General features: G+C 42.2%; 1 protein-coding gene across 4 annotated transcripts in view; it reads right to left on the reverse strand.

Moving 5' to 3' along the window:
* Nucleotides 1–26,330, reverse strand: part of LOC117478294 (brain-enriched guanylate kinase-associated protein) — a 112,210-nt gene that overhangs the window by 18,880 nt on the left and 67,000 nt on the right. Inside the window, exons 1-3 of one of the 4 annotated variants that reach the window (XM_034125290.1) lie at nt 13,660–13,720; nt 2,859–3,095; nt 1,024–1,185 (exon numbers count right to left, since the gene is read on the reverse strand). In XM_034125290.1, coding sequence (XP_033981181.1) covers nt 1,024–1,185; nt 2,859–2,929 — 233 coding nt within the window. In that variant the 5' untranslated portion in view covers nt 2,930–3,095; nt 13,660–13,720. Of the gene's footprint in view, nt 1–1,023; nt 1,186–2,858; nt 3,096–13,659; nt 13,724–14,072; nt 14,150–26,330 lie in introns of those variants that run through there. The other 3 variants (XM_034125306.1, XM_034125313.1, XM_034125298.1) reach the window with 3 other exon arrangements.

The following is a 26,330-nucleotide window of genomic DNA, read 5'->3' on the forward strand; positions in this document are numbered from 1 at the left end:
ATTAGCTCTGGGGCCTTAGAGAGTGTTGATAAACCAGCATTTATGGCTCTATTAACCAGACAGATATGGAGAGTGTGAGCAGTGGAGACAAAGAGCACAAATAAATCATTAAATGAAGACCTGAAAGAGATGTGAGAAGACTCTGACAAAGCGTACATGAACATGAAGGAGTGGCACTGAAAGAGAGTGGTTCCCTGATTGATTTAGAGCAAACAAAACCGGCACATTAGCAACAACATCGAGCCCGATTACTCATTTCAGATAAGCTTTGAGATGAGTCTGAAAGGCAGCACTCTCCGTCTTCACTAAGCTCCACCAATCAGTGAGAAGGGTTGGAATTATGACGTAGGGTGTCGAGTTTGGGTTGTGCCAATCATAACAAACAAATATGGAATCTGTGAATAGCCTATAAAGATCAGTATCATTGCAAGAAAATCCCAAATGCCCCATCGGTCAGACGAAATCTGTCTGATTTCCAAAATTCCACAAAGAGTTTAAATTATGTTTTTAAAGCAAATTACCCATGCCCATAGTTGTACATTTGGTATTAAATCAGAGGACCAGAGAAAAAAGGGGATTTGGGGCTTCCAACAAAATTGCCAAAAAACTAATCATCGATATTTACAATATCAGCACATGTTAACGAGGGTAATTCAGGCAAAGTACAAAGTTACAGTTAAGGTTAGGGAGAGATTAGGGTCACATTAAATACGTTTGAATAAATATGTTTATTTTAGGAGTGCAACAAGGCATACATTGTGGTCTGCTGACCTTTGGTGAGATGCACTGAAGGGTGCCCACTACTTCCTATGTCGACATTAGTTGGAGGTGTGAAGTCATCCAATATGAACTTGATCACTTGGGATACTGGGCTGAAAATGAGGCGAGTACCACTGTCATGGCTTTTAATGACATGTTACAGCCTTTTACAACATAATAAATTCATCACCAGTTTCTTCCTGGAGGGAAAATTACAACCCATGCATACACAAGAAGGCAATCTACAAGGTCATGCACACAAACCTGCGTAGTTTCTCTGTAAATTTCTCTAGTTCCTCCTGGGCCCGGCGCAGCTCTGTCTCCAGGTACTGCCGAGTGGAGTCGAACTCCGTCTCCACCATCTCTAGTTTGTGGGTGGTGTACGACAGGCGCTTACGGAGGTCGTCCTTGTGGTCGTGTAAAGAGCTGAACATGCAGCAGGGAGAGTTCAGAGACACGGTCACAACACTGATGTACTTTCATTGCTGTCAAAGTGTGTCAGATTCATTGAGTCTGACAGAGAGAGGGGAAGAAAACAGACAGAGAGAAAGGCAATGGTCTAAAAAGTAAAGTGTGTGAGAGTAAGAAGGAGGGAAAAGGATGAAGTGTAGCCAGAGTGTGAGAGAGGTCCCAGGCAGGGGGAAAGCAGTGAGGCAGATGGGGAGGAGCAGATGGATGGAGGAAGAATACAAATCATTTCCCATTCACAGAGAGGGAGCGAGGCTGGGAAAAGAGCTCCCATCGGTGTAATGGTGAATCCCATTACACAGCCCCTGAAAGAATAGGAAAGGATTTCTCGCCCCCAGACACAGAGCATGGGTGATTCATAGAAGAACATATAGAATGGACTGCAGCTTTGTGTGTGAGTGAGCTTTAAAAGAGGGTGAAAGAGACACAAAGAGCATCAGAGAGCAGCGAGACGCAACAACAGCACTGTATCAACAACAACAACAGACCAGACAGGGAGCAATATTTCAGACACTCGAAGATTGTTTGAATGTGGGGAAACATAGCGACTGGGACGGACTTAGGGAATGGATGCGGATAATGAAAGGCTGGAGATGGGTAGCATGGTCTGTGTGCGCTCTGGGGGATTTAGCATTTTGCCAGACTGATGGGTAGTTGGCTCACAGAGAAGTTCAATGGCTCAGCGCTGCCAACCAGCAGCAGAGTGGGCCTCCAAGACCACCTCGACCCACAGCCTCAATTAGAAAGCTGGCAGCAAAGCAGGAGAAAGTCGTGTCCACAGAAAGACTTATAGACTGTTTTCTGTCAACACGAGGGATCGACTACCTTTTAATGTCTGTGTACTTGGGGGAAGATCTCCACTAATTAAGCCTTCATCAAGCCGTAAGTCAGATAATAAGGAGACAAGAAAAAAGATGTCTATAAACGTGGACCCTGAGGTTATATAGTAAATAAACGTGTGGGTGTTAAAACAGCACATGTTGAATTGTTACCATCATCTTTTAAATAGCAAAGTTTGACAATTGTCATCAATCACACTCCTGTATACAAAGCAAGTAAGAGTATTTACAAGACCTTATGAGTATATACTGTATATGTTGAACTGTTAATATTTGACAGACAGACAGATAGTTGAGTCATTGAAGAGTTTATGTATCAATCATGCTCCTGTGCTTGCCTGATGCTACAAGAGAATGAAATCTTTACAACCTCTCCGCTGCCTAACAGCTGCTCGCGGTGTTGTAAAATCAGACGGCAAAGAGCCAGGGAGCTACAGTATGTGAAAATTGCCCCGGAGCTCTTATCACTATGTAATGCCAGTTTAATTAGGTCTGAGCACAGAGCCATTGATTTTTCTTTTTTATGGTATAACATGTTGTTTTATTTTTCAGATGTATAGACTGTTGTTGCAGCACAGCGGTTTTGATGTAGATGTTAGCCGATACATGACAGGAGAAATGAAGATGAATGATGGGAATGACTAGATGCCTCGTTCTTTTTTTAATGGCTTTTTAATGGTCATGACCTCGCAATGAGAATCCATTTCCATTAGACACAATGAATGAAATGGATCCCCATATATGAGGCTGATGTTTAGAGATTAAAACAGTCCCCAGACTCACTCATCTTACCTTCTTTTCTGATGTTTGCAACCATTTCTCTGTGTTTTCAGGGCAGTTTTGCCAATATATATCTTTTTCATACTTTTCTCTCTGCCTCGGCTGTCATGTGTGTATAGTTGTTACCACGGCTGCTGCTGCTGGTCGCCTGAATGTTGAAGCCAAGTTTGAACTCTAACCACAAACCAACAGTCAAAGCTCTAAGTCTTGCCTGGGGAGGCAGATAGGAGTTGGCTATCTGTGATGACCCTGGCAAGAGAGCAGAGAAAAACAGCTTTGAAGTCCCAAAGATTTAGAGGCACATTTAGTTCTGTTGACTCCAGAGAAAAACACAGATTTAGGGTGCATTCAGAAAACGAGACATTTGGTTATGATGAAACGTAATAATGAATGAGGTAAATTCAGTGAAAAAACCTGGCGTGCAATATTTTTGAATTATCACACCAAAGATTAATGCACAGATATTTTTCCTATATAACTTTTACATGTAAGTTCTACAATATAACCAACCTTAGTAACACTGTTAAAGCAATCTACAACATCGAATGTCGAGTGATTCATATTTTGTATTGCTTTAGCCTTCTTTTTTATCGTGTACTTATCTCACATATCTCTCTTGTTGTGAGCAATTGAATGCTGTCACCACAAACTGCAACACCCTATGGAATAGAGAAGTATTGACCAGCTGACCATAAAGGTTATTCCTCAATCAATCAGTGATGTGATGAATGCGTGTATGTTTCCATTTCCATCGTTCACCATCTCTCTGCGGTGCTAGGGCTTGAACTCCGGTCGACTGCACGGTTAGAGCCTAATAACCTGTCATTAGCAAGCATGAAACAGCCGCATAAACTCAGCCACGCTAGTGTTTGCAGTAGAAGGTTTTAAGAGAAAATGAACGGGTGAGTATTACTATATTACTTATACTATTACTTTAAGAGCAAAACAATTGCCCCTGAGCATGGTCTGCTAGGCTATTGATTTCTGCACATGTTGAACTAGCCAGCATTTGGTAGTATCTTGGTTATACCTTCAGGAGCAATTTGGGAATTTGTATCTTTCCCAAGGAGAAGAGATGGGTTAGCATTTGTTTAGATGTTAGCTAACTGATCCTGATAAAACCTTATAGCATGAGTGTTCTTTTCCGTCATCTAAAGTCAATGGCTGAAATTGTGAAGCCTGCTTTTGTCTACTTCGTTTAAAATTGAAAACCAGTTTTGAATATTAAAATACTTTTAATGCTGAATCTGCCACCATTAGGACTGTAAATGTTATTATATGCTGAATGAAGAGGAAAAGCTTGAAAGGCATGGCAACAGTTACTAAAGAGTGGTGGGGCTTGTCAAACGGTCAAATTACCACCATAATCTAACTGGGGTGCAAACATTTTAGATATAATATATTTGCCTTTTAAACATGGTGTCTTGTCCTGAAGAGCCAAGTAAGCATAAATGAATAAATGCAGGCCAGCGGCACAACTTTTATCACCTCCCGCAGAGTGTCAGGGTAGCAGTTCAACGACAAACTGGAATGAATGTTTTGTCGCCCGCTGCCATTTTTAATGGCACCACCACTTATTATTTGTAATCTCTCTTCAACAGTGGCTCAGGAAACAATGGCAGTTTGTGCAAACATTGTTAATATGGTTGCAGTTTCTTATCTGCAAGTCACAGAGGGGGAGAGAGCGAAAGACGACAGAAGTAGCTGCTGAATTGGTAAGTAAGTGTGCTACTATAGAGTCCGCCCTCACATGCTCAGACATAAACACACACCTTCCTGCAGTGCACAGGAAGCACTGTAGCCTCACTGTATCCTAACACCTCCCACAGAGAGATACACATGAGATCTCGGTGCCTCAGGTGTTGTTTGGCAAAGTAAACCCACTTTCCACATGAAGGAACATTTCTGAGTCCTCAGAGAGCCTCATGATAGGCCCACTGCTGTTCCAACACTGCCAGAAAAACTCTAAAAAACAAAAGATATGTAAATTAAGCACACTTTCTGTTCTACAGAGTCCCCTCAAAGCGTTAAGAGGAGGCTATAGTGGGGATGCAAACATGAGTAAACCCTGTCTCCCTAAAAACTGTCCCCATGTGTTACATCTTGTCAAGAGGATCAGACAACGCACACTACAGGGAGTACAACAAAGTTTTGCCACTGCTTCAGAATATAACCTACTTTAGGCAGTTTCCGCCTCCCACACTGCCTGTATATGTTTTCTCCTCCATGGCTCCTACAGCAAGTGACTCCAATTTAATTTAGAAAAAAAAGCCTTAATGTGAAACCTTCTAAAGGTCAATACTAGACAGCATCCATTTTGGATCTACAATGGGGAGCCTTTACGGTGCCCGCAGGTTGATTTAGTGGTGCTACGCTACAGGAGGTGAGCAGGTAGTCACTGCTTGCCAGATAACATATTCACAATGACCAAATGAGGAGATTAAACTTTAATGGCCGCTGTGCCATCCCTCCTGAAGTCTGCTATTAAGTGAGGAGCTAACAGAGACACAATCACCATATCTACTTTGAACAGTAAACCTTCCTGTTCCAGTTTAGAGGATATCTCAGTAGGTGTTATTTATGTTGTTGTGGCCTTATCTCCAATGATAATAACCAACGTTATAGTGAGATGTGGGAGCAGAGAAGTCCGATGGGGCAAGAAAAGATAAGAGCTAATGGTAAACAACCACTAAACCACTTTCAACAAGTCATCCACACAACAAAAAGGTAGTTGTCAGTGCTTCCATATTGACTATGAATGTAGTGCCTCTATCTTTGCAGTATCAGTGCCTTCCCAGACCTTAGCAATTATCCAAATATCCAAGTATTGCAGTAGGAATAATGGACCAAAAAACTAAACTTAGACCTGGGTTGTAATAAACCAGATTAAAAAGAAAAGTATTATTATTATTAACGGTCTGAGACAAAATGCTGCGTTCACACCGGACGCGATGCGATGTTTGGGGGCGGCGCGATTACATGTAAAGTGCAGAGACACGGACAGACGCGAATTCACGGACAGACACGAACAGACGCGAATTCGCTCCGACGGCGAGCATGAAGCGGTGGACGCGGCGCGAATCACGCGATTGAGGCGATTGAACGGTGCCGCGTCAAACGCGAGTGTTCCATTTTTTCAACTCGAGCGTCAAATTCACGTGACGCGTTCTCGCTGAAGCCAATCAGCGGTGAGGATCTCAGCCTGCCGTCACTGACGTTCAACCAGAAAACATCAGCCGTTAGCTGTTAGCAGTTAGCACACAGAGCTCACAGCTCCTCATATATGTTCAGAAACTGGACAAAAGTTAAACAAGTACAAACCACAGACTGTCTGTGTCATGGCGAATACAGTCGCTGGTTTATTTATGTCTGTAGGCCGTTGTTATGAGTGTGGAATGAGCATATACAACGTTAGCTTAGCCTGGTCGACCCGATCTTCATTCAGAAAACAAGCATTTTAAAAGGTTTTTCTCCTGCCGTCTTGTCTGCAGACTTGTCAAGCATTAATTCATGGTTTTTACTAACCGGTATCAGTATGTTGTTACTTCGGCATCATTTAGAAACGTGTATTACAATTTAATCACGGTAAAATATGTTCATTTTTTTGTAGTTGTAGCTCCCGAGCCAGCGCGTCTTGTTTGAATGATGCGAGTAAACACAGCTGGCAGCCGCGGTGAAACTCAAGCGTTTAGAGCGATGCGATAGGAGCCCCCAAACATTGCATCGCGTCCTGTGTGAACGCAGCATAATGCTGCGTTCACACAGGACGCGATGTGAATATTCGCATCGCTCTAAACGCTCGAGTTTCACCGCGGCTGCCAGCTGTGTTTACTCGCATCATTCAAACAAGACGCGCTGGCTCGGGAGCTACAACTACAAAAAAATGAACATATTTTACCGTGATTAAATTGTAATACACGTTTCTAAATGATGCCGAAGTAACAACATACTGATACTGGTTAGTAAAAACCATGAATTAATGCTTTGACAAGTCTGCAGACAGACGGCAGGAGAAAAACCTTTTAAAATGCTTGTTTTCTGAATGAAGATCGGGTCGACCAGGCTAAGCTAACGTTGTATATGCTCATTCCACACTCATAACAACGGCCTTCAAACATAAATAAACCAGCGACTGTATTCGCCATGACACAGACAGTCTGTGGTTTGTACTCGTTTCACTTTTGTCCAGTTTCTGAACATATATGAGGAGCTGTGAGCTCTGTGTGCTAACTGCTAACAGCTAACGGCTGATGTTTTCTGGTTGAACGTCAGTGCCGGCAGGCTGAGATCCTCACCGCTGATTGGCTTCCGCAAGAACGCGCCACGTGAATTTAACGCTCGAGTTGAAAAAATGGAACTCTCGCGTTTGACGCGGCACCGTTCAATCGTGTGATTCGCGCCGCGTCCACCGTTTCATGCTTGCCGTCGGAGCGAATTCGCATCTGTCCGCGTCTCTGCATTGACTTTACATGTAATCGCGCCGCCCCCAAACATTGCATCGCGTCCGGTGAAGACTCAAACAGCCTAAAAGCCAAAAGGGACCAAACATGAGCAGGGTTGGAGATGATTAGCAACATGACTTTACTTTTCTTTCCCATGGTATAATCTACCGCAGAGGCTTTACTTAAGAGCCATGAGTTGTGTGTTTCTTCTGATGCAAGACTCCAGAAATACCACAGTCTCTTGTGTCTCTTCACTACCAGCGGCCAGAAAAAACAGCTCTGTGGATTAAGTCACCAGAGCAATGATGATGACTAGTCAACACAGTTTGCTGCTTGAAGTCAATAACTGCAACTGAGGCGCTTCCCCAACACTGTTTATCTGTTTTAATTTCTATCTACATATCAAAAGAAACTAAACCTTAAGTGGGTAGGAAAAATGTGTTGGCCTTGAAAGTGATACACATTTTAAAGCCCTCTAACTTCTTAAAAAGAACGACTGAAGTATCAAATCATGCATCAAATCATCTTAAAATGTCATTGATTACATTTGCATTAATTCACTTTGGTTGTTATAAGGTAATAAAACAGGAACCTGATTTACAGTAACATAATAAAAGCATCGCCCCTCACCATGCGTTGCAGGTAATGTCAAACGCTGTTCAGGGCAACTCAGCAAATATGCTTGCATTCACTGTCAGGCTTGTTACCATACTGCTGTTTTCCAACACAAAAGCCTCCCGGGATAAATGAAACTATGATGAATATTTTACCCTGCTGCGACGCCGCTCATCAAACTCCCCCCAGCTCCTTCATGTCTCCTTGGCCCTTTGAACATCACATAGCAATAAAGTTGTATTTGTGTAGAGTAGAAGCGTGGTTGCATATGTGTAACAAGCATCAGAGGAAACAGTAAGCGTTCAATCCATTTTGGCAATTTGTTTGCGATATTTCATTCTGTTCCTGATCAGATCAGATCGCAGCAGGAGTCTTCACAGGGGAGCGCTCAAACATCTTGCTGTGCGTGTTGTGCAGTTCAGGGCTGGTGTTTTCTCTATTTGACTTATATTCCTCATATTGGCTTTAGCTGAGCTTCTATATACCTGAAGACAGACTTGAGATTCACCAATAACACAACCTAATCTTATTGAAAAGCCATTTTGCCCCAATGGAGAAGCTTTCATTGGCAGAATGAGCGAAACGATGGAGAAGCTTGAGGAAACGTACTGCACATAAAATGAGTACATTAAAATCCCATCTGTAATTTACTGCTGCCAAACCTACTTACTACTGTGTGCTACTGGCAGCTCACAGCCCATCACAGTCCAATTCAAACCTGCTTTAGTGTGCTGCTCAGTGCAATGCATCTTTGCACTGACTGGGTCTCCATCTGTTACAGCACAACATAAGGACTTCGCCAGACTGGTCAATACCGACAGAGGATTAACATCAGGTTCATTTGGCAACTTTAGGCTGGTTTTATATGTTCATTTATCAGACCATGCAGGGAACGTCTATTGTGGCTCTGGAGGGTGCTTTGAGAAGTCTCATAACTTTGAAAGCCTGTTTAATAAACGGGTTATTGACTAAGAGGGGACGGTCTAGTAAAAGTAACTACAGTCACAACATGTGAAGTCTTCTAATCTGCCTCTTGCAACCCAATTTCATGGATTTGTAATAACTACATTGAGTTCTCTTTAAATAAATCTGTTCTTCCCAACTTTCTGGCAGTATTTTGGATGATAATACTCAAGTTGTGAAATTAAATGTAATTTAAACAGCAATGTAAACAGGGATATCCAATTCTCTTTAATAAAGGTCAATATATTGAGAAGAACTTGGTGAACATTAGTTTAGGCACATGTCTTTGTTTCTTTGTTTTTTAAGATAGCTTTAATGTTACAAAGGTCCTGATCAGGTTTGAATCAATCGGATTCAAGGGGGGCCTTAGGGGGCTATGTCAAGGCATTTCACTTTTTGACAGTAGATACAGGTACGTGTACAGGATGAAAGAAACTCCTTCAGTATTTTTTCTAAAGAGACTTTAGATTCGTGAGGTCAAATGAAGTTCAAGTAACCCTATTGCAAAGATGTTTCCCTTTTCATCAAGAAAAACAACTTCACTCCTCCTAAATTTAATTTATTTTTCAGCCCACGGCACAAATGTGAGATTGCTTTAAATTATTCTCAATGTTGTACTGCCTGGATAGTAAAAACTATAATAACAAAAAAGAGTTGAATAAATAATAATAATAATAATAATTGGATAAAGATGTATGTTTCATATTGCCCTGCTGTATGTATTGAGAAAGTGTTTTCTCTATCTCTCTTTCTAGACAATAGTTCGGCTCCAGAGCTACACAGAGCCGCAGGCCAGCATTTAATTGAGCTCTTAACCCCTTCACAACCTTTCAAAAAAGAAACAATAGACAGATACAGATACAGCAAAGAAGGGGGCAGTGCACAGATTAAAATTATTTGTACAATGTGTACGCTGTGTGTGTGTGTAAAGACCACAGTGTTAAGATTTATCCATTGTTAAAACTGAATGAGTTCACTCCTCACTGCAGGTTGCCACGACAACACAGTCGTGACATACCTGTGCTCCCCCGCCTGGCGGACGACGAGAAGTAATCGCCTGAGAGACAGAGATACATCACTATGTAGACATGGAGGGGTTTAAAAGACAACGTGTAGAAGGAAACTGCTGCTGCTGATTTACTACCTAACATTTGGGCATGTTGTATTCAGTTTGGTATACGTGTATTCTTCATTTATTAGAAAAAGGCTCATACTGTAGTATTGTAGTTTTTAGTCATCCTGTTGGCATAGTGTTTGTGATTTTGGTCCAGGCTATAATGTTTGAATATATCTGAACAACTATTGGATGGATTGCCATTAAACTTAGTACTTACTTTCATTTCCCCCTCAGAATGAATTCTAATAACTTTGATGATAATTTCACTTCTTTATGATTTTAATTTGTCCAATACTTTATTTATTTATTTGGTTTATCAGCAAATGCCCAACTCATGACATTCCCATCAGCATCAGTTTGACTTGTACTACATCTGAACTCTTCCCTGTGTGGGATCAATACATTGTTCTTATTCATGGCTTAAAATAAAGGTAGAATAGCCTTATTTATATATTTAGTAAAACAAATGAACATATAATCACCTTTTGAACTAATGTGGCACGTTTGGTCAATGTTAACATTTTCAGTGACTGCAGAACAGCAAGTTAAGAAACACATTGCACTCCAATCCCTCTGCAAATCTATATTTACTGTGTTCAAACATTGCTAAGGTTGAATAAATTACTGTTTATAACCTCCTGAAATCTGAATTCAGAGACTGCAGATGATGGGATCCTCCTCAGCATACAGGGAGCACAAAGAGCACAAAGAGGTAGAAAGGGTCATGACAACATCATTTCGCCTTTGAAGAAAGGTTGCGCTTTCCACCTTCGAGGCGTTTTCTCTTTATCACCACTGCCCAGATGTGACATCTGTAAATCCACCAAGCAATACACTGCAGGAGGAGAGCTGTGTCTGGCATGTAGGCAGAACATACAGCAGCATGCACAGCCCCCCCAGGGTGCAATGAAGAATTGACTGAGGTGTAATGGCTGCAATACGTGTAGTATTGTGTTTATCGAACTCATAAGAGGGCTAAGTGTGTTTGTTTGAGCTGGTGAGACCTCTTGTCTGAGGAACAACATGTTTTTTTGTAGCCCGACACACAAAAGATTATTTTGATGTAACAGGAGCAGGAACCATGACCCTGAACAAGAAAGATCAGGACTAAAGCTAATGCATGCAACAAAAAAAGGAATAATTCATCCGAGCTGAAGCAGCCTGTGAGAGGACAGTCGGATCAGGTTAAAACCCATCTGAAGAGCTCTGCTCGTTGTATTTTTTACTGTACGAGACATTAAAATGCCACACATCTTACTCTTGACACACAGTACATAGACTTTTTGTTTACAAGACACTTAAGGTCCACTGTATGGGCGCTCCAGAGGCTTATGTTGCTCCGCTGGCCCTGTCCTGTTGGCTTTGACTGAGCCTTATCAATGCTGTGTGGCAGACAGGCGTATCTCCAATAGTCCAGGGAGCGATGAGGGTGGCGAGGTGGGAAGTAAAAGAGAGAGGGAGTCTAAAGACTTAGACATGTGACTCACAGGGGTCTGAAGCAGAATACAGATGCAGAAACAAGCCGTTGGGTAGGCCATAGGCAGATCCCTCATCAACCACCTCCAGATGCAACATATAGTCCATCCTCACAAATGACTCGTGCATAAATCTCTGATCTCATCCTCATGGAAATCATTAGACGGAAGAATGAGAGACTGGGGAGGTAGTAAACTGCTCCGGGCTAACCTGAAGGGAGCCTTCACATAGCATCTGCCATTGGATGCTGCATGCCTAGCTTAGGGAAATACGAGAGAGGTGAACAAACAAAGCCTCTTTAGGCATTTTCCTCAAAGTCTGAGAAAAGCCCAGAGGGGTTGAGATTTCTCACAGGGCCTGGGGAAAGAGTACAAGTGGATCATGGGTAGATACAGCTGATGAAGGTAAGGGAAACATTTGTAAAGATCTAATTAAAAGTCAAGTGAAGCTAACATACATTTTTTTTCTTAATGAGATGCCGTTTGTTCTTATTTCTTCGCTTTTCTGTCCTATAGCGACTATGACTGGTAATAATATCTGCTCCTACAGTACACACGTAAGGAAACCTCCACTACCTTATTGGACTCATGGAAACACTTTGAAATGTTTTGACGAATTGACAAAGTTGAACTTGTGGATGCAACATCATCAGTCAGTCAGCAGGGATCTTTGAATGTTTAGCGCACAATGTACACTTGTAATAATAATACTCCTTTTGGGCATTACCATTTGGATTGTATTTCCATTTGACAGTGAGATTTGGCACAAATGAACAAGTTCAGCAAATAACCTCATAAAGAGGAAATTAACAATCTAAAAAAATGTAAGAATAATGGCTATTACAGCAATCGGCTGTAATCGAAAACTTGAAGCAGAAAATGGAAAATACGACTCCCCCCAAAGTTCTAATTATTACACAAGGGTAACAAGGGTAACATCTAAATATAGCAAATGTCATAAAAACTGACTTTTATGAAGCTTATTTTCTCTTAAATGTGGCCTTCTTACCTGTGCTTCTCAAATGTTACACTCTGCTTTGTGCTGTTTTGTAGGTACGAGATTATCTCAATTTACGTAGTTGACATCAATCTAATTCAACTCGAGTAAAGACTTGTTCATTGTAATATACCGTATGAATGTCATTTAAGTGTTTGGCTGTGTATGCCAAAGTATTTATTTGTAGTTTTGGTTGTATCACCAGAAAACCTGCAATAAATCATGCTAAGAATGTACTTCATGGCAGTACAGTAGCAAAGCTTAGGACACCTGATTTTACTTGAAGTAGTGCTACAAACTTACATATCGTGGAAACACTAAAGTGCTGAAGAAGATAGCAATCATTTTAAATTGTTTTCACCCCCAGATTAATTAAAGCTCTTCCTAGTGCACAGAAAGTTTGACACTCACTTAAAGACCTAAACTTTCCCTCTGGACAGCACCTTATTCGAAGTGCTGTTTGCTTTAATTATGTAACAGGAAGCAGAGATCATCTCCTCAGAAGTTAATGGTTCCTCGCTTGCTGCAGGTGAAAGTAATTAACTTCTCGATGTTATGATCATGTTATGCTGACATGCAGATTGTAAAGACACCACATGTAAGACTTCATGATGTACTCACTGATATATATGAACTTATCAACTCATCAGGTAAAATGCAGCACTATGGATTTACCCTTCTCTTTATCTATACAAGGTTAAGGGTTTCTTTTAATGAGAACAACTTGCTCTCTCGTGATGCGCTTGTTCATCCATAATTGCCTCTCTGTGGTATCATACTGCCCAGAGAACGAATATAAGAGTTAATTGAGGGCTGTGAAAACATTAGCCGCCTCATTATTCTCCTGCCAATAAAATCACAATGATAGCTGAATCCACTGACCAACAAAACAAAAGAACAACGCAGATTTCCTTCAACTAAAGCAAACAGTCTTCAGCCGACTCTCTTAATCTGCTGCAGAGATTACAGTGACAAAAAGCTCCAACACGTTGCACAGCATGTATTCACATTCTCCAAACATACTGCACTGTTGAACAGCAGTCTACACAACGCTTTTGTGGAAGCACTCAGACTATGCAACACATGGACAGCCACTCACAACAATCATTATCTCCAGACTGTAAGTGTGGCAAAGAAACTACACACACTTATCTCAGAGCAGCTAATAAAACCAGGCATGCACTTCTCCTCTCTAGCGCCTTACCGTTGATATGCTTTTCGCCTCATTGTCAGAAGATAAAATCACAATGTTCACATGTGCCTTTGCGTCCCCTCAGAGCGGCATGCATTTAGGAAAGCCTCCTCTAATTCTGACTGAGACGGGCTGGTAGGCAGAGAGAGAGAGAGAGATAGAGAGAGAGAGAGAGAGAGAGAGAGAGAGAGAGAGAGAGAGAGAGAGAGAGAGAGAGAGAGAGAGAGAGAGAGAGGGGGGGGGGGGGAGGCTGAGCATTGAATGGAGCAGAAGGAGGTGTTTGGAAAGAGGAGGGGTTTTAGGAGTGATGGAGAGAAGAAGAAGAAGAAGAAGAAGAAGAAGAAGAAGAAGAAGAAGAAGGAAAGAGAGGTGTGGTGGTGGTGTCACTACCGGGAGGAGAGGGGGTCAAAGTGAAAGTGGCTAACCTCGTGTCACGCTGCATCTCTCCATCAGATTCCTGTTGGGAAGACAAGAAGAGAGGGGTACAATGATTAGATTTATTTATCAAGCAGATTCATCTGGCGCCGCGGCTGTCACTGCCTGCTGTGGAGTGCCTCTTATCTGATGTTTAACGAGATCTCAGAGCAGCCAAACAAATATCTGTTATTTCTCACTCTCTCCCATAAATATATATATCAGCATTGAGAGCATTAAGTGACAGAGGGAGGAGGGAGAGAGCCCGAGCCAGAAATGACAGATTAAAAGCGCAACGGAAAAATGCTGTGTGTTGCAGAAATGAAAAGAAAGTGCCCGAGGGTGAGAGGCAGACTTACATACTGAAGAACACAACAGATGAATGATAGGACATATACAGTTCTAGCAGGAAAAGCTAAACAAAATAGAACAATTTGAAGTTTGAGAGTCAATTTAAAAGAATAGTTGAATACACTTTAAAAAATACACTTTTGGCTTTGTTCTTAAAAGAAGAAAAAAACAATAACAAGGAAAATGTATATCACCAAACACAAATGTCTCCCTTTAACACATAAACATTTGAAATGTCATACAAGATAGAGGTGAGACCCCACTCCGTTACGCTTAAATCACATTTGTACTACCTCATATCGAGATGGATGTGAAAGCAGTTTGTTGTTTGCACACATTTGTTTGTTGCACATGAATTATGCATGACATGGATTTCAGAAGACCATCTACCGTTTACATGTTTGCTTAATTCTTTGGTGCAGAACCAATCAGTCAATGCTCCCCTGGATCAGAGTTGATATGGCAGAACATATACTGTATGTGCAGGCAAGGTCCAAAACAAAACAAAACAAAGGAAAATCAACATGTCACCTGGAACCCTGGTGATAACGCTCACTCTGATTCATGCTCATGACCATGAACCTTTTAGAGCTCAGGATGCCGTTAGTGAGGGTTGTTTGTGCTGCAGCAGGTGCTTGTGTTGCATGCAGTTGCAGCCAGGCTCAGGATTTATAGTCTGTGTTCAGTGAGCTGTAATGAATGTGTCAGGTACACAGCTTCAATACACAGGTTGTGAGAGAACAGTGTGTGTTTGTTTGCATGTGTGTGTGTGTCTAGATGTGATGTGGGTGTTACAAACAGTGTGAGTGATACAGCAGGATGACTCATACAGCTACTGAATGAGACAACGCTCGGTAATCCCCTCTGTCCATCCCTCCATCCCAGCATGCCTCTGTGCAGGGAGGGCAAGCCCAGAGAGAGAGAGAGAGAGAGAGAGAGAGAGGGAGGAGGAGGAGGGGGGGGGGGGGGTCGGCATTCCTGGAAGGCGTCATTAAATGATAATCTGCAGCTAGTATGGATGTACATTCTTTAGGGGAAAAATGTTAAATGTTAGCCCTTATTATGCTGTCGTTAAATTACAAGTATCAGTGAAAACAATTTGAACCAACCACCAAATTATGATTATAGTTAATTTACATCCGCAAAGGTTGTGAAGACTGCAATTAACATGATTCTATTCTCAAATACGACACTGTGCACAGTTTTAAATGTTACAGAGCAACACAAATCCTTGTTTTTGCTGACCTGCAGTGGTTAAACTTTCCAGCGTGCTGTAGTGATATAAAAGTGTTCTCAAGAGTGAGTCACCATTAGTACACCATGACTGATGGCTGTTCTTACAGGTGCAATACCTCTGAAAAAACACAACAGGGGTTTGTTCAACCAGAGCAGACAACACAGTTTGTTTCGAACGGCTATTAAGTAAGTCCTTGCAGTTACATTTCCTAAGATTGTTATTATACTATATCCCAGCTTTGACACTATTATTGGCCAACAATTATTTTTGATACAGCCTTTCAATGTGCTTGTATTATGTAATTATCTATAGTCATTCAATAGTTCATTGTGACAAGCTGGGTTCCCTCTTTCTGCATTGACAAAAAAGCATGGAAAACATGCCTGCAATTTCTGTGCTGGTTGTAATGCAAAACCAATAAGCTGTTGCAAGAGCACATTTAGCAGGAGACAACATTCATTCATGAGTTTAACATTGTTGATGTTCAAACAACATGATGCAATGAATCCTCTAAGCCCTCTGCTTCACAATGATTGGGTCTTTAATCTTATTTATATCTTCACATTTCAGTGCAGGGTACAAATCTGGTAACAGTTGATACAATTGTTGTGTACTTCAATGTTACCATTTATTATACTCTAGTATGTGTTTTTGTAATACTTCACCACATACTGCAGAGTAATAGTACAACAGTGTTGCAAGGTGTTAGCAGCTACGTAGTACCAAGTGGCATTTCCAAGCCAGAGGCTCAAGGCACCTAAAAATATGGAGGAAAGTGTTTAAATTATTCATGTATTAGCTACCTTCACACAGGCTGCCAAGCAGGATAGTAAAATGGGTTTGAAACCCAGGCTATCTTTTTCTCTTTTACTCTAGGCTCTGAGTAAATAAGCAGTAAATAAGGGTGGATATATTTTTAATATTACATGCCAAGGGGAACCAAACTTTCCCTTTGCTATCTCTGTTGGATGTTTGGGGGGCAGAGAGATGCTAATCCATTTAAATGAGAAATAATATAGACCTTTTTCTGTAGCCATCCTTCGAGAACACCCTGGCTATGTAAATGTACATTTTTAATTCAAACTGCAGGTCATGCTTTCATTTCCAGACTGTGTACGAAAAGAGTGAATGAGGATATGTTTTTTACATGTACTACATTTCTGTTCATGTACAGCACAACATAAATCACATTTCTTATTCACCTCACATTAATGAATAATCATGTTTTACAAATTTTGTTTTGTATGGCAAGTGTGTGATGTGTCAGACCCAATTAAGCAAAACACCAAACATAAATGATTAAAATCTAAGTCTGGATGAGTAATATTCAGCTATCAAGGAGGAATGTGATGCAATACAGTAAATCAAAGCCTTGAATAAAGATTGAGTTAAATCATCAGAGGCTTGTGTAATGTTATTCATTTGGCTCCTCAGTTCCAGTGATCTCTGCTACTCTTACTGCGTGGTGATGAAACACAGTGTATGTTGCTCTCTGGTATGTTTTTTTGAATGATCATAGCTATTGTCCTTAATGTATAATTGTATCAGCAGTCCTCTTCTTGAAACCAATGGTGATCTAGACCAGCTTCTTACCTGAGTTAGACATACACTTACTTACAATAAGTTCAATCTTATTATCACTTTCAACAACACAAGAAATTATGATACATTCTTAGTTTACGCCATCTTGGGTCACAGGGTCCAAAAAGCATGTTTCAGACTTACTTGGCCACATTTCCCGGTATCAGGCAGAAAGAAGCAGCTGGCAGTATCATATATATCAATAGAAATGATAGCAGATGGTAGTTTGCACCTTTCCATTGCCAAGAGAAGTGTTAAAAGAAATACATCAGGAAGCAAAAACAGCTTGGTCAAACACAAACAAATATCCACAGGAACGATATTCTACCAAACAGAAATTGGTGCCAGGGTGTTCTGCATCCCAGTTTCCTTAGAAACAACATTCATATTGTACAACTTTTATTTTGTACAAGAATGTAGCACAGTTTTCATGCAGGAGATTTAAGTTTGTGACCTTCTAAAGATCAGTTTTCATAATATATTATATGTTATTTCCAAGATTGTAACCATGAGAAGAAATCTTGCTGTCAAACGTGTGCTCGAAATTGTTTTCCATTTAACGTCAATTGCATTGGAAATACGTCCTGGAAAACAAAAAAGATATGTTTTTTGAAAAAGGGGGAATCTTATCATGAATGTATTGGTACTCACAGTGATATTAGTAGGTCTGGGCAGTGAGGTAGTTCTGTAGGACATTCTGGGAAAGCCCTCTGGCCAGCTGAACACAGGGCAGGGGATACTCCGTCCACTGGAAGTTGATGGAGGGTGAGGGAGCTCATAACTGGGAAACACCATGTTCTTCTCTTTCTCCTTCCCTCTTCCCATCCTTCTGTCTTTCTCCCAGTAAGGCCTCTCTCCATCGTTATCCTTTCCCGTCCCTTTGTCTATTCCTCTGTCCCTCCCCCAGGGGTTTTCTTTTCTCTTTTCCCTCTCTTTCCCTCTCTCCATCCCCGATCCCCCATTTAATTCCCATGTAATCCTGTTTTCCCTCTCCTTCCCTTTCTCCATAACCTTCTCCGGGGTTTTAACGTTCCTTTCATTCCCGAGAGGGCCATTGGCTGCCAGTTCATCAAGTCGCCTCACACTGTCAATGTCTGTCTCTAGATAAAGTCTCCCAGTGGAGGGCTGTGCCTGAATTTTTGTACATAGCTCCAGGTTGAGCTCTGAGAATGAGTGGCTCTCCCCTTTCACTTTACTTAAAACATCCCCGGGCTCCAAAATCTTACAGCTGGGTAATGTCTTGCTCCACTGGTGGATGGTGCTGTTAATGTCCTTCATATCGTACTCCTTAATGGTCTGAAGGTTTGAACTGGTCAACCTCTGCCACAAGTTTGTTGCCGATGTAGATTGTTCTGGTGGTGGTGGGTTTGTTGGCATTGAATGCTGGGGGGTTGTTAGAGAGTTGTGAGAGGGGGTTGGTGTTGGTGGCTGTGGTGGAGGGGATGAGTAGCGATGTCGAAGGTTGAACTCTTGTTGAGGAGGATCGCCGTTAGATTTCAAGACCCTGCCGGTCACCTCATTCAGAAACTGCGAGAACTTGCGCCTGTGCTCGGTCTTCTCTTCCCGTTTATGGTATGAGACTTTAGAAGATGTTGTTCTCAGGCTAGACGTTGACACACTTTGTGTTCCCATGTCTTTCCGCAGGGCTGTGGAAGTCCTTTCTGAATCTCCATCACTTTCAGTTTGAGCAACAGGACGTGAATATACAAGGTTTTGATAAATTATTTCAGGCTCATCCTCCTCAACAACAGACCCATGGTCAGTAGTGGAAGACTTTCCACTGGACTCCTCATTGCTATCTTTCTTAACAGGAGTTCGTAACAGGCAGGTGGCCCCTGAGCTCCAGCTGTTGGTGTCCCAGCTGCCATCATCATCACTGGAGCTGCCAGTGGCGCTCTGTAGGCTGGGGCTGGTGCAGCTCTCTCTGGTGTTTGAGTTGTCCAGGCTAATCTGCGACCTCCTCTTTAACCGGGAGATCGTACCCCTCAGGCTGGATAAAGAGCCCCGAAAGCTTGACAGAGATCCTTGAAGACTTGGCAATGATCCTTGGAGGCTTGGCAATGATCCTTGGAGGCTTGTCAATGATCCTTGGAGGCAGGGAACAGTCCTGTGGAGGCTAGAAAGGGAGCCTGTGTGGCTTTGATTGGTGGAGCTTTGTAGATTGGAGAGAGAACCTTTTAGTGACAAAAGAGAGGATTGGCGACGTAGCGGTGGGTCTTCCTCCTGGTCACTGTATGGTCCAGAGAAGACCGGGCAAGACGCGGTGGAAGAGCAGGAGCCACGATCCTGCCGAGTTGCTGCTGATCTTGATTTCGGTTGGCGCTGTGGAGTAGCCATATCAATCGCTATCTTCCCCCTCCTTCGCACAGTCTTTGGTGATCCTTGCTGTACAGACTCAAGCCTGAGACCATCGTTTGAAATTGTCACACACAAGTGAACCATGTCAGGCTCTGTACAACAGATTTCAAATGGTTTTCCGTCCCCTGGCTTTGCTCAATTCCAATTGTCTGCCCTAATTGTCCCAGCTACCGACAGAGCTGTTGCAGTGTGACACACTTTCCCTGCTCTAGCCTAGTACACAATGACATCCAAAACAGGTTCTAGTCGGATAGTCTTTTGGATGTAAACCAACCTACTTTCATTATCATTCATTGGCACTGTCAATTCAATTTTCTCCTTTAAAAATAGCATTATAGATCAACAACTGCATCACCAGAGCTTTGTCTTTGGGCATCATCTCTAATGAATTTGTGTATCGACAGGGATGGTGTCGGAAAGCAGCTAGATATCCAGGTCAGCGATATTGACCACAGTTACCACGGGAAATCTACTCTGTGTGACCACAAATTGATTGGTCACACATGGTATTTTTAGTAGTTTGGAGTTGTGTTTATTGTGCTGTGAGGCAGAAATGAACTTACACTAGTATGCTCATTAACTTTAAGTCATCCCTCAAGACACACTTAATATCAATAATTTGTCCCTCGTACAATTTACACTTGGCCTTTCAAAATGCTTCTCCTTTAAGAAACATGAGATTTCCTGCTGAAAGGATAACACATCAGTCCCTGAAGTCTTGCACAACTACTAAAACCTCATTTATTAATCTAGTAAAAGCAACACAGTTGATATATTTTGAGCTGAATCTAAAAAGAACTCCAACAAAACCTTTTAGAGCATTCAGAAACAAATCTAGAAATGTAAGTACAGTATACTATACATTAAGAAGAGATGAAAGAAAATGACGTAAGAAAACTAAAGTCTTTATGAGAGCAGAAGAGACAAATACAATGAATCTGTGGCTGTTCTGACTCGTTCACGGTGTAACCACATTTTGGTTTTATCAGTGGGACATTAATAGCATCCAAAGCAGTGCTCCAGTCTTGCGTAACCACAGCAGATAATTGCATTGTTAGCACAAAGGTGAAACCTGGCCTCTATTAATAGACCTAATGAAAAGATCAGCAATACAATCTAACCAACTAAATACATGCTAAAGGTTAAGCATAAGATTTGTATTCTTCAAAATGATATTTGAATTGAGTTGTTAGAATACTGTATATCTAAATGAGATGTGTTTAGCCAAAATGTAAATGTATATATATTCAGAGTGAATTGCAATTTGTTACCACTCCATTATTCACAATGAACTGAAGCCATTTTTGAACCCATTCTCTGTAGACATATCTGGCTGTATAGCCATACTGTACCTTTTAATATATATTATAAGTGTTTACCTGACCAAATCATTCTCAGTTTTTTTCTATATTTTGTAACTTGAGAACGAGAACATTCTGTAAGAAATTGGTTTATTATTTGACCTGCTTTCCATTAGTTCATGTGTCCGCTGGTACAATTTCTCACAAACTGTGCAGGACTGATTGCTACAGGAAAGACGGACCCACTGTGGTTGAACAGTGTGAAGCTACACTACATGGCAGATTTCACAAATATTAAAAAATAACCCAACTCTCCAACAGCTCTAATGTAAAAAGGATGTTGAAGGAAAGAGTAATGATGGAGAGACAGAGCTCTGGGAAGAACAAAGTAAACCTTAGAGGTTGGAAACTACAAGAGATCTGAAGCACATGCTCAAAGTAAGGAGCAACTAATGTTTCAACATAAAGCATGTCCTCGTTAGAGTCTCCGATGAAAACATGAACAAATTACAGTTTCAATGACTCAAGCTAATATATTTATTCCGTTAACCCTTGATAAGTAAATACTTAACCATTGCTCCTACCTTCAACCTTTAGCATGTATGTAATTGGCTAGATTGAAATGCTGCTCTTTCCATTAAGAATCTAATGATAGAGGTCATGGTGCACATTTGCGCCTACATGTGGTCACATTCTGGATGTCAAGAGTCAGAAAAGCCACAGATTGAGGTGAACTATTTATTAATTCTTGCTGTATGTCTCTGATGAAGACACAGTTTAAAGGTGGGGTAGGTCATTTTGGAGAAACCAGCTCGAGTGCGCTAGAATTTGAAAATACACAGCCGGAAAAAATCTGCCACTTCCTTACAGAGCCCCTCCTCCAACACACACAAACGCGCACATGACCAATGAGGGCACGAGATAAGTTTGTGCACAGATGGAAGGCTGACAGGCAGGTAGGCCATCCAGTTATTTTAGCTGGGCCGGCTAAAATGATTGGTTGTGCTTTTTACAGTACTACGGCTTCCACAGATGACATTTTTGTATGGATTTTTGTGATTTCGTGATTCAAGATGGCGCCTGTGTCGGCTCGCCGCTCGCTCAGCTCTCTACCTTTAGCTATCCTGTTTTTGTTTTATGTTTGTCAGAATGTCTCTGCTCTGCTCGTTTATGATCGCCAAGCTCTCCTCCACCTCAGACCCTCACTGGAGTTGATATTGCTGCCCAAACCTACATCTGGCAACCATAAATCGTCCCCCCCCCCTCTACTGTCGGATATCCCCACTTACCTGCGCCGGTCGTCTTGCATCCTGCCTCGCCGAAAGCGCTTTCGACGACGGGGAAAGCGTGGTGGTGCACTGGTCCATCTTAAGGCATACCTGACGGCTTCTTCTGTGAATTATCCACGCCTCGGATGTCATGGCCCTCCCGCTGCACGCCATGTGAGGGATCGGTGGATTCGCCCCGTTTTTCCGGAGCTCCGGACTCTGAGGGGCCCGCTGGCAGCTCCTCCTGCCCGACTGACTGCTCCCGGCCCGCGCGGCGTTCAACACGCACATCTTCGTGAGCTGAGACGCACTACACCTTCGGCAAGCCCGGAGCGAAAACTTTGCATGGCTTTGCTGAATGCTAGGTCGATAGCAAACAAAACGTTCCTGCTAAACGACTTCTTCACCTCTCGTGAACTGGATTTTATGTTCCTGACGGAGACCTGGGTCCACGCTGGCGAGTATACACCGTTCTCTGAACTTCTTCCTCCTGACTGTACATTCTTCAGCTCCCCCCGTGCCACTGGCCATGGTGGGGGCATAGCATCAGTGTTTAGAGCTAGCCTCCAATGCCGATTGCTTCACCCTGTATCTAGCTATGCCAGCTTTGAGTTGCAGCTTTTTGAACTGAACCCGGCCTCGCCTATACTCTGCGCAGTCGTGTTTCGTCCGCCAAAGTGTAATAAGGATTTCATAAATGACTTTTCTGACTTTCTGTCCGGGATCATGGTGAAATATGATCGTGTTTTGATCTCCGGAGACTTCAATGTCCATGTGTGTTGCGAGTCCAAACCTCTGGTTAGGGACTTTTTAAATCTCCTTGATTCTTTTGGTCTCGTTCAGTCCGTGGCTGGCCCAACACACGAAAAAGGACACACTTTGGACTTAGTATTATCGTTTGGACTGTCTGTATCTGTGGATGAAATATGTGCAGCAACGCGTATCTCAGACCATTTACCGGTTCTGTTTACAACCTACATCCCTTCCGCAGGAGTCGAATCACGTGCCCCGGCGCGTCGTCTGCGTTCGATTAACCCCTTGACTGCCTCACAGTTCTCTGATGTTTTTAATGCTTCTCCGATCTGTAAATTAGATGTGAACTGTGCTTTTAATGCTGATGAGCTTATCTCCATGTTTGATTCGACATGCACACTAATACTGGATTCTGTTGCTCCTTTTACGCTTAGACGCACCAAAGTTCTATCAGAGCCGTGGCTCAATGACTGTACTCGTGCTCTCAGACGCGCTTGCAGGCGTGCAGAGAGAAAATGGAAAAAGGATAAACTCCATGTCTCCCTAGAAATCCTTCGTGCTTGCCTTTCTGACTACCAGACGGCAGTCAAAGCAGCCAAAACAGAGCACATTTCTCTGTTAATCTCCAAAAACAGCCATAAACCTCAGGTTCTTTTTAATGTCCTCAACTCTATCATTAATCCCTGTGATGTTTCTTCTATTGTCCCATCGACTACTCTCTGTGATAAGTTTCTTACATTTTTTATTGAAAAGGTATCTGCTCTTAGGCTAGCCCACACTAGTGCTACCCCAGATCCTGCTCCTTTTCTGTGCCCTGCTGTCCTCGACCACTTTGAGCCTGTATCCCTCTCTTCTCTCTCGGATGTAGTCAAGCACCTGCGGCCGACAAACTGCACCTCAGACAGCATTCCCTCTCGCCTTCTCAGAGATGTTTTTGATTCAGTTGGAGCAAGTATTTTATTACTTTTAAACACCTCTCTTACCTCAGGATGTGTCCCAGCTGCCTTCAAACATGCCGTGGTTAAGCCACTCCTTAAAAAGAAAAATCTCGACCCCTCCATTCTCGCAAATTTTAGGCCCATCTCCCAGCTACCTTTTTTATCAAAAGCCCTGGAGCGAGTAGTCTACGCCCAGCTGCAGTCTTTTTTAACCATCCATGGAATCCATGAAAAGTTTCAGTCTGGCTTTAAACCCATGCACAGCACTGAAACAGCCCTTTTAAGAGTTTTTAATGATCTGCTCCTAGCCGCCGACTCAGGTAGCCCAGCTGTCTTGGTGCTGTTAGACCTGACAGCTGCCTTTGACACTGTGGACCATAGCATCCTGCTGTCACGGCTTGAACAGTCCGCTGGCATCACAGGCTCTGCCCTTGCATGGTTCAGGTCCTACCTGACAGACCGTAGCTTCTCGGTACAGCTAGGTGCCTTCTCCTCTGCCAAAGCCCCTCTTACCTGTGGGGTTCCCCAAGGCTCGATTCTGGGCCCCATCCTTTTTCTACTGTACATACTGCCCCTAGGTTCAATACTCACAAAACATAACATTCCCTTCCACTGCTACGCCGACGATGTACAGATCTATCTGCCTCTCAAAGCAAATGTCACACACTCACTACAGCAGTTGATGGACTGCTTCGCAGAGATAAAATCCTGGCTGAGCAAAAACTTCCTCAACCTCAACGAGAGCAAGACCGAGGTCATCTTTTTGGACCGCAACCTCCAGCCTCTCCGGTTGATATTCTGGGCTCTATCAAAAAAAACATCCTCCCCTCGGTCATGAACCTTGGAGTGACCTTCACTAGCACTTTTAAATTCGACAAGCAGGTCAGCACCGTAGTAAAATCCTGCTTTTTTTAAAATAAGACTATTGGCCAAAACCAAGTCGTATTTATCTTTTAATGACTTAGAAAGGGTTATTAACGCCTTTGTAACCTCGAGACTGGACTATTGTAACGCTCTGTATGTGGGTATGGACCAGGCCTCAATTAAACGCTTACAGCTAGTCCAAAACGCTGCTGCACGTTTGCTGACTGGCCACAAAAAGCGCGACCACATCACCCCTATTCTGGCCTCACTACACTGGCTTCCAGTTCGGTTCAGAATTGATTTTAAAATCCTTTTATTTGTTTTTAAAGCACTAAATGGGCTGGCTCCGGCCTATATAGCTGAACTGCTCCAGCGCTACACCCCAGCCAGAGCTTTAAGGTCTGCTGACCAGCTGCTGCTGGTAGTGCCCAAGACCAGGCTAAAAACCCGAGGGCACCGAGCCTTCGCAGCAGCTGGCCCCAGGCTCTGGAACACTCTGCCCCTCCATGTGAGGTCGGCCCAGACCCTAGGGGTTTTTAAATCTAAACTAAAAACACACTTCTTCTCTCTGGCTTTCTAGTTAGAGCGGAGCACGACTCCTGACTTTTCCGTGTGTTTTATTTTTATTTTGTTTTTAAGATATATCTGTTGTAATTTATTGTCGTTTATTGTGATTTGTAGTAATGTGTTTGTATTACATGTACAGCACTTTGGCTCGACCAAAAATCGCTTTTAAATGTGCTATATAAATAAAACCTGATTTGATTTCTGATTTGATTTGATATCTGCGCTATCTATTTTGCAAGTACACAGTCCTCGACAAGTGTGATTGGTTTTAAGACAAAGAAACAGACCCTTTTTCCCCCCTCAAACTAGAATGATAATGTCGGGGAAATATTTTTAGATTACGTTGGGACTCAACTCTAGAAGGTTGTTAAATTGGTGGGATAATATAAATGAAGTTGCTAAAAAGATACATGTTCAAATGTGTTCCTGTGACCATTTTGCTGACAAACACTAACTCTCAAGGGTCTGTACTCTGCTAAGTAATCAAAAAAAGAATTTGGTAGCAGCTTTAATTAAATGTGCCTATAAGCAGAGAGGTATTCATCCATCACCAATATCCAGAGCAGCTCTCTGCACAGCAGATCTTTGCACCTTACAGAAATGTTAACTAGCCGCAAATAGCTGACAACTAATTATCTTGCCTCACAAATTAAAATGTAAGAGAAGAGTTCAAATATAGTTAATACAAATTATTATTGTTTTCTTTAGGATGCAAGTTACTAAAGGGTGAATAGTACAAATAAAGCCAAGCTAGTAATAGCAACGCTTTTCTGCCATCGCTTTGTTCAAGACTAAAATACGTCAAGAATCATTTGATAGATTATTTTGTGGCATTTGGTAAAGACATTCCTTTTGCTGAGAATTTCCTTTAATGCCATACATTTCTGTAGATATTTGGTCCTAACATAAACACTTATCATTTAGCTACAGCCTCATTTAGCTGTTAGCATGGCTGCAGACTCTTATATACTTCCGCATTTTGTTTTAACTTTTGTGAAATACACAATAGATGTCAGGCTTTTGTCATCCTTTGATTACATCTCCACATAAT

Source organism: Trematomus bernacchii, unplaced genomic scaffold (genome assembly GCF_902827165.1).
Source record: "Trematomus bernacchii unplaced genomic scaffold, fTreBer1.1, whole genome shotgun sequence".
NCBI classification, from domain to species: Eukaryota; Metazoa; Chordata; class Actinopteri; order Perciformes; family Nototheniidae; genus Trematomus; species Trematomus bernacchii.